The sequence below is a fragment of the Biomphalaria glabrata genome, chromosome 11 (assembly GCF_947242115.1).
Source record: "Biomphalaria glabrata chromosome 11, xgBioGlab47.1, whole genome shotgun sequence".
Classification (NCBI taxonomy): Eukaryota; Metazoa; Mollusca; class Gastropoda; family Planorbidae; genus Biomphalaria; species Biomphalaria glabrata.
In genome coordinates this window covers 6,354,772-6,364,667 of record NC_074721.1, presented here as the reverse complement: position 1 = coordinate 6,364,667, position 9,896 = coordinate 6,354,772, and the positions used below count along the sequence as shown (strand labels likewise).

The following is a 9,896-nucleotide window of genomic DNA, read 5'->3' as shown; positions in this document are numbered from 1 at the left end:
ATGGAACAGCTATTCAGGCCTCGTGGAACAGCTATTCAGTGTTTCATGGAACAGCTATTCAAGGTTTCGTGGAACAGCTATTCAAGGTTTCGTGGAACAGCTATTCAAGGTCTCGTGGAACAGCTATTCAAGGTCTCGTGGAACAGCTATTTAAGGTTTCGTGGAACAGCTATTCAGGGTCTCGTGGAACAGCTATTCAGGGTTTCGTGGAACAGCTATTTAGGGTCTCGTGGAACAGCTATTCAAGGTCTCGTGGAACAGCTATTTAAGGTTTCGTGGAACAGCTATTCAGGGTCTCGTGGAACAGCTATTCAGGGTTTCGTGGAACAGCTATTTAGGGTCTCGTGGAACAGCTATTCATGGTCTCGTGGAACAGCTATTCATGGTCTCGTGGAACAGCTATTCAGGGTTTCGTGGAACAGCTATTGAGGGTCTCGTGGAACAGCTATTCAGTGTTTCGTGGTACAACTATTTAGGGTTCCTTGGAACACTGTTTGGAGAACAGTAGCCTGAAGCTGGAACGTGTCAAAATAGAGATTTCAAATTGTAGAAACTGTTGCGTAGATCTTTATGTGTTTGGCATGCGTTTTAAAAATGTCAACACTTATTTACATCTCTTTTATGTTTTAATTCCACTCCCTCGTCCACGCGTAGATTATCAAGGCAACACTTGTGTCAATAAACAAAGAAAGCAACACATTGTTGACAAATATTTGATCTAATCAAAGTAGAACAAAATTTGGACGAGAACAATTCAATTGTAGTGTTTATGTTTAATCCAGGCTAATTAACTAAGGTGTGATATTTATGAAAAAAAGGTTAAGTTTTGCTTGTATATTTACTAATTGGTTTCCATTATTAATCTACGTTAATTTAGATTTTAAACAGTTTCAAGCCATTGAAGTTTTGTTTATATTAAATTTAATTGAAATCAAATAATGCCAAATGTCATCGTTCCTTATGATAACAGATTCTAATATGAATTGATTTACATTATTACAATATTATTGTATATTTTAAAAATATTTTACCTAGTTGTACGATTGGTAGTGGCACGTAGAGTAACAGAAAAAAAACACACACACATAATAAAAACAAATTATTTATCCCTGGCTCTACCTATGTTAATTGCAATGTCTTTGATTCCGAAGATCAAGGATGAGTGCAGTATATCACATGACCACGCCAGCTCAGTTGAGACCTAGATAAAGCCAGTTCTACTCGGGGATAGGTTTAATTTGACGTCTTCTCTGGCTGTCGTCTTCAAGGGCTTTTCTTTGGGCCTCAAATGGTTGATCTTATAGATTTGAGCCAATCATTTTAAAGACTTAGAGTCGCGTTAAAGCGCTTAGCTCCTGAACCGGGGTTCTCGGGTCCTGGTGAAGACTCTTTAATTTCGGGATCTTTGGGTTCCTCTGAGTCCACCGAGCTCTAATGGGTACCTGATATTAGTCGGGAAAAGTCAAGGCAGTTGGTCGTTGTGCTGGCCGAATGACACCCTCGTTAACAGTGGCCACAGAGGCAGATGACCTCTACATCATCTGCCGTATAGAACGGGAAAGTATGAAAAGAGAACTTTACTTTACACAGACTTAACAGACTTTGGCTCCAATTGAAAGGTAAAACAGATCTAGTTATAATCACATTGTAACAGATATTAAACAGACATTAAAAACAGGTCTAAAAGCATAGTCAGTTGTCATTAACAAACCTTCTCCTCCCTTTTTTTTTTATAGCTGCAAACAGATGAGCTACATTCGTAACATGTTGCCGTGGTCAAAATTAATTTGCATATTTGCGGTTTTTGGCCTTTCTTATTGCATGCCAGGTATGTACGTCTTGTTAAAGTTGTTGATTAAACATGGCTACAGAGTCATCGCTTCTCTCCTCAACAACAAGTTTTTTTTTCTTTAACTAAATAATCACACATTTTTATATGGGAAACATATGAGAACCTTCTTTAACTAAATAATCATTATTTTATATGGGAAACATATGAGAACCTTCTTAACTAAATAATCACACATTTTATATGGGAAACATATGAGAACCTTATTTTAACTAGATAATCACAGATCTTTATATGGGAAACATATGAGAACCTTCTGTAAATAATCACACATTTCATATGGGAAACATATGAGAACCTTCTTTTAACTAAATAATCACACATTTCATATGGGAAACATATGAGAACCTTCTTTTAACTAAATAATCACACATTTCTTATGGGAAACATATGAGAACCTTCTTTTAACTAAATAATCACACATTTTATATGGGAAACATATGAGAGCCGATATTACTTTAAAATGAGCTCGCTAATATTACTTTCATTTTGCTAGATATCAAGTATTGATGTTTATCCTGTATACAGATCCCAGGTCGTGTAAGAACTCTACAATGGCAGATGTCGTTATCCTGCTGGACGCCTCAACAAGTATTGGAGCCAATAATTGGAAAACTGAGATCACTTTTGCCGCATACCTGGTCAAGTCCTTAAACGTAGGATCAAGTGATGTCCGCTTTGCTGCAGTGATGTTTAACAAGGACTCCTCCAAGATATTTGACCTTAAGTCATACTCTGCTGCACAGGATATTGCGGACGTAAGCACTCCAGTACTTTGACGAATGACGAATGCATGCTTTTAATTTTGTTTATCTTTTAAGTTACAAACATTCCTTAAAAAGAGAAGATAATTACGTCCCACAAGTGTTCATGTGTCTATCTAGTCGTGCATTTTAACTGGAGACTTAAGCTCTGCTAAGCCATTGGTTGTCATGGCTGATTCAAGCAACCAGTTCCGCGATCTATTGGTACTAGAGAAAACGGGAGGTTTTTGTGACAATAAACCATCTTTATTCCTGGTTATGTTCCCTGAAGGAAGGGCTTTGAGTACCTTGTGATATGGCCATAAAGCTTTAGCCTTCGTTTTTTTTTCCGTGGTCAATAGGTCTTCGTGTGGCCCAATAGCCCTCCTGAAACCGTTTATGATCTCGTCGTTTGTAATGCGGTCTTTGTAGGTGGAGAGTCCAGTTAAATTAATAGTCGATATCTACCATAACGCAATACGATAATAACACTAATAATGTGAGAAATATGTTTCCGCAGAAGTGGTCTCTGTCACGACCTACTATAGTTGGTAAAGTGCATGGCTTGGTCTCTGTCACGAGCTACTATAGTTGGTAAAGTGCATGGCTTGGTCTCTGTCACGAGCTACTATAGTTGGTAAAGTGCATGGCTTGGTCTCTGTCACGACCTACTATAGTTGGTAAAGTGCATGGCCTTCTATCGAGATGAGTGAGTGAAGTAAAGTAGTTCCCCTTTCGGACTTTGATGTCTAAAGGTTATCTGTTTCTGTGTCCCACGGTTTACGAGGGTGTCTTGTGGCCAGCGCAACGACCAACCCCCTTTACTTTTCCCCAACTAATGTCAGGTACTGATCCGAGATCTCAGAGGCGCCCAAGGATCACGAAATTAAAAATCGCGGTTTTCACCAGGATTTGAACCCGGACGACCCGGTAGGGAAGCCAAGCGCTTTATCGCCCAGCTGTGAAGTAAAGTGTAAGTATGTGAATGGTTAGCAGGTACATTTATCGACTCTATTAATTTCTCTAAATTTTACCCCAAATTTGTTCGTAATGTCCATTGGTCTTTGTGTTGGACTCATTATATTTTCAATGACTATGATGGTAGATCTATCCGTGTACGATAGTCCTCTGCTTCACATATTGCAAAGCCTCAAAATAAAACGAGTTTACCGAACGCATTTCTACCTTTCCAACGTCAACAAAAACAATAGATAAATAAATATTCTTCGCGTTTAATGATACTTGAAAGTACACATGTTTTATTGACGCGTCATTTCATATTAAAACACAGATAAAACACGAAATCCATACATTTTGTGCTTTGTGACTTAATCTTAAACGAAATTGTTGATTAAGCTATTCAGTTATTTCCCCTAGATAGTGTGAATGATAAAATCGTACAGCTTCACTGAAAAGGGTGAGATATCTATAGTGCTATGCAAACATTGCTTTTTTTTAGTTTCTAGGTTTTTTTTGTTTTTTTTTTAACTTCACGTTGTAACAGGCTGACAGTGTTACTTCTCTCGCCATTGTCGGGATAACTCCTAATCGATGTAGCAGAAGACTGAAATTAAACTAACTGGCAAACAGATGTCACGCTAATTATATTGCAGCTCTTACTCTGTTAGACCTGTCTGTTTGATTGACGGCTGTAAAGCAGCTCCGTACTTTAACTAAAACGAATGTGAGAATCAAAACAAAAATATCTGTTTAAAGTGCTCGTTAGTGATAACTTGAGCTCAGCGCCATTCAAAGAAGTTTTGGCTTTCTGTTGTGTGGAACAGTTCTTCAAAAAAGCTTTTCTGGCAAAAGTAACGAATTAAAATAATGAACACTCAAACACCATTCTCACTGATACGAACGAAAGCGAGGAATTTAAGCCAACTACTTGAATAATTGCAATGATACGAATGTATGTTCATTTAACGAATCAATTCAATGTATACATTTATTTTTTTTTTTTTTTTTTTTTTTTTTTAAATCTGGTAACCTAATGAATAGAAAATAGGTGGCGCGGTGGCTCTAAACCGCGGGTCCCATGTTCGAATCTTGGTGAATAATGGGATTTTTAATTTCGGGATCTTATGGGCGTTACTGAGTTCACCCATCTGCAAGGCGGTCGGTCGTTTTGCTGGACACATGATACACTCGTTAACCGTGGGCCACAAAAACTGATGACCTTTGCATCATCTGCCCTATAAATTACACTACAACGTTAACCTAACCCTATCCGCGTGTTATACTATTCTAAATGTGGAAGCAATAACGAGCCACGACATTTATGTCTTGTTAAAATAGATCCCCTTAGTATTCAACCAAATCCTTAGTCTTTTGGACCATTGAGGCACCACACAAGATCTGTTGATCATCCTTCTCCATTCCTTTTTGTCTTTTGCCTTGCACAGGATCTCCTCAAGAGCAGGCTCGTCCGTTCAAATACGCTGGTCTTCCCATCGCTTTCTCTGTGTGCCTCTTCTTTTTCTTTTCTGGTACTGTTCTCTGAAGGAAGGTCTTTGCAAGCCCTGAGGACCTTGCAATATGGCCATAGAATTTCAGTTTGCGTTTTTTTGACAGTAGCTAGCAGTCATCTTGGGGGATCCAATCGCTGTATAAACCCTGTCTCTAATCTCTTCGTTTGTGATGCGGTCTTTGTAATAATAATAATAATAATAATAATAATCTTTATTATCCGTAAGGAAATTTGTCTTTCAATTTGTGCATTACACCAAACAAAAAAAATTATAACTATAAAAAACCAAAATGTACATTCACACCAGACTCACTCGTAATTTACATGTGACAAAGTTTATACCAGATTGTTCTTATTTAATGATTTGATTGCCAGGGGAACAAAAGAGTGTTTGTGTCTGTTTGTCTTTCCTATCGGTGTCTTGTATCTCTTTTGTGATGGTAAAATCACAAAATCCTGACACAAGGGTGATTCTTTATTTCGAGGATCTTGTTAGCTTTTTTATAGATGTTTGTCTCAAACAACTGCCCAAATGGGGTTTGTTCTTTGCCAATGATTTTGCCAGCAGCATGTGATACCTAGAAACAATTCCATTGTTAAGATCCTCCTCTCTAGTTCTGCAGTCAGCATCCAAGATTCCCAAGCATATAGGAATGTGGCCATGACATGTGTTCAACTACACGCTATTACATCTACAATATTATATATATATATATATTCTAAGTAGAATATACCTGATTTATTCGTTTTTTTTTTTGCAAACATACTATTTCCTGACAAAAGAAGTGTTTAAATATTTACATTCAATTTTTTTTTCTGTTTTAAAATATTGCAATATGTAACAGGCTGTAATTTTTACCATGGCTGCTACTCTTTAAATTGAATTTATAATTAAGATTTTCTTTAAACACCCACTTCCTTTCAGTTCATAAATCATACAGTCCACAACAATGAAAGAAGTTGAAAGTTCTTTGAGGTCCTGGACATATATTTAAAGTACTAATGAAATATGAATACCCTTTGTCAATTTTTGACATTTGAAAAATAATACATCTGAAATTCACTTCTTTAAAATAATAAATAACTTATTTGACAACTTCAGTATTTATCTACGTCTATCTTCTACCATTCTGATAAATCTACTGTCTTAGAACAACAATGCCACTCTCTTGGACTCTCTAGTTTCTGCTTTCAAAGTCCATGTTCCACTATTTGTAAGACCTGAATTATACATATACATTAGCCATGCTTACCAACTGATTGTTAATCGAATTTAATTTGAGTGAGGTCCCCTTGTTCTAGTCAATAGTTCCTATTTTGTGTGACCAAATGTTTTTGTTTGTTGTGGGCTAATCTAATCTGACTTCGACTATGTATCAATTATTACTTAACATTAGCCACAGAACATTACAAGTTGAATATAGTTGATAACAACATTCAGTTCTATAAAATGATGCTTTATAACCAATGGGAAATCCGTCCAGTCTTTCTAAAACGTCGCAATATATAACTACTATTTAACTACTATTTAAAACACAACCTACTTCTAACATAACGCCATGTTGGCCTCTTGTTCGCCTGAGTCTACTACGTCATTAGTCTGTCTTACTACGTCATTACTTTTACCGTCTCTAAAACTATACACAATATATTTATCTAACAAAACTAACCTACTCTCTAAACTAGTACATTACAGGTTCAAATGTTTCACAATGAATTTTATTCTTTATAGGCTTTAGAAAGCATTCCTTACCCTAACACCGTCGGTACTAACACACACCTGGCATTGGCTCAAGTCAGATCCCAGAAGCTGTTTAGTACAATGTCTGGAGGCCGATTCATTGCCAAAGATGTTCTGGTTATACTGACAGAAGGCCGTTCAAAACACCCAGCGCTAAGTAAGATCAACCACAACATTAACTAGTAAATTATCTGTTCAGTAAGCGTTCTGTCCAAACTTTTTTTGTAAAAAGAATAACTCTCTTTTTAATCTTTTATTTAAAGCATTATACGTAATAAGGATATATTCAAAAGGTTAATCAAACAAAAATTTAGTCTCATTAAAGAGTTAATTAACGAAGAATGTAGTCCATGATATTTCACTGTTGTTTCTAATTGCTAACTTATTTCTATAAAAATAAATCGTATTTTTTGTTAATAATAAATAAATGGTACAATGATCACATTCGGTTCCCACTAATTTATTATAATTTCAAAGCTTTCTAAATTACAAACACGGATAATGCTTTGTTTCAAAACTAGAGGCAGTATCCGTGAAGTTGCATTTGCCATTAATGTTATATATTATATTTTAGCTCAAGATGAGGTGGAACTTTTGAAAGCATCTGGCACAAACATCATTACAGTGGGAATCGCCCAAACGGACAGGAATGAACTTGCCAGGATGGCTTCCAAGTCTGAAAACGTGTTCACAACTGCTGACCTCAGACTAGTGGATCATATCAAGAAAGAATTTTCCACTACTATTTGTGACAGATGAGTAATACCTGATTGGAGAAAATACTTTAAACAGACTGTCATTCTATCCACACTACTCATGCCTTTGTATTTCACGTTATGTCAGAGCCCAGGAGAGCAACTTTTTATTAGCTTTACATGCTTCGGATGTTTCTTCAGAACTAAAATTTTTATTAGCTGATCAGAAAACTCTCTTTTGACGGTATTTTTTTTTGTTCAGAATTATTTATTCACCTAAAATAATAATATTTGGTTTTACGGTTTCAGCGGGAGTTCCCGCACTCGACACCAATGTTTCTTTGTATTCAGTAAGGAGTTGAATAAGTAAAAAGACACACATGAACATTTCGCACACCGACTTATGCAAACTTTAGCTTCAAGAGTTTTTTGCAAAATATCAAATGTCAATTACTCCTGTATATCTAGATTCACAATTGTTAATTGTTCGAAGCTTACTAGATTGTCTCCTTGCAATGATTACGCTTTACAAGAAATGAATATTACGAGAACTCGTAGACCTCCATCAGCTTTACAAGAAATGAATTGAAGGCGAACTCGTAGATCTTCATCAGCTTTACAAGAAATGAATTGAAGGCGAACTCGTAGACCTTCATCAGCTTTACAAGAAATGAATTGAAGGCGAACTCGTAGACCTCCATCAGCTTTACAAGAAATGAATTGAAGGCGAACTCGTAGACCTCCATCAGCTTTAGAAGAAATGAATTGAAGGCTAACTCGTAGACCTTCATCAGCTTTACAAGAAATGAATTGAAGGCGAACTCGTAGACCTTCATCAGCTTTACAAAGAACAGATTAATTTAAAAAAATATATTTCTTATTTTTAAAAAATTAAAAATAAAAGAGACTATTAGCATTGAGTTATGTTTTATATTATCTAGATCTACTTTTTGTTTACAATGTTTTCTTCTTGTTTACAGTTCAACCCTTGAATCAAGTCAGCACTCTAGTCTAGAACAAGTCGTACTAGAAGAAAACTATACACTATATTGAAGCTTTACCCAAAGTGTTGTTTTTCCTAATATTATATTTGTTCAATCTGTAGTGTTAGGGTCTGAGGTGTTTAATTCTTAAGAGACATTTATTCTCATCAAATACACATTAAATAAAGCTACTGGAGTTCAATTCAAAATGTATAGTCACGGAGAGAATACAGTGTCTATGTGCTCTTAAAATATTGGTTTTCTACGCCAATACATATCTTAGGTATGTTTGTTTCGTTACCAGAGGAGGATACGCAATTCTATCTCTGAGTCTTACGATAATATCTAAATACTATACTGAACTATCACGGTATTGTTACGATCTTCTCTATCAGGCCTTCTGCAAACACTACTTATCAACACAACAGCACATCTAACACAAGAACTTGACAACAAGAGCTTCAAGTAACAAAGTGGAGGTTTTATTACAAATACATCGATAGCCAATTCAACACAAATTCAAATGCTTCTTGAACTTAACAGAACTGCCTAACTAAACATTACTAGTCTCTCGAGCTCGTACAGCTACATTTTCGAGGACTCCAAGGTACCACCGTCCTTACTGCCTTGCTGTCCTGGATTCAACTGTCCTTGTCAACACACTGTCTCTCGACCGTGAAGGCTCTTGATCACATGACCACAACACAGGTCATACTTGCGGTTGTTAGCAGTACTGTCCCTTTTCTATCGACAGCCGTTGACCCGTTGACCTGTGTGATTGGCCTGAGTCGTGTGTATCAGTAGGCCACACACACATTAACCCTTTCAGTCCGCCACTGGAATTACAACAGTATTTCGTTTGTATGTCAACAACTGGAGAGCAGATAGATGTGAATGTTATGACACTGACTATATTAGATAATGAATTGTGTCTAATAACTTTGAAAAACTTAAAACTAGGGCAAAATATAAACATAAAATACTTTCTAAAAAGTAAAGCTTATGTAAGGGAAAGCACCGCACAATATCTATCGATGAATTTTTTCCAGCCAGCTTTTTGTTTGGACGACCCTTTCAACATGCAATAAGATAAGAGTATGACTTATGCTTTAGCCACGTAAGAATCATCTATCTGTTGGCAAAGTGCTGAATGACTATGCAATTATAGCATAAAGCATAAAATTTGGGTGTCTGTCGTGGGGGTTAAAGTCTTATGTCATAGGTGTTATAGATAGAAGCCTGATAAAAGCAGTGTGCCAATAAGTGATGGATTTTTCTATAGATAATATAAGCAATAGCTTAGGACCCCAACTTACCTGGGGGACCTCCAAATAGTGTTTTTAAGAAAAGCAAAATAATACATTGCCATTTGATGATTAAAAATGGCACAATATCTTAAATAGCTTATATTAAAA

General features: G+C 36.3%; 1 protein-coding gene across 1 annotated transcript; it reads left to right on the top strand.

Moving 5' to 3' along the window:
- Nucleotides 1-1,736: 1,736 nt before the first annotated feature.
- LOC106078258 (matrilin-3-like) lies at nt 1,737-7,562 on the top strand. Its single transcript, XM_056004279.1, has 4 exons — nt 1,737-1,828; nt 2,378-2,607; nt 6,795-6,960; nt 7,378-7,562. The coding sequence occupies exons 1-4, from the start codon at nt 1,747-1,749 to the stop codon at nt 7,560-7,562; spliced, it is 663 nt and encodes a 220-aa protein (XP_055860254.1). The 5' UTR covers nt 1,737-1,746.
- Nucleotides 7,563-9,896: the final 2,334 nt, after the last annotated feature.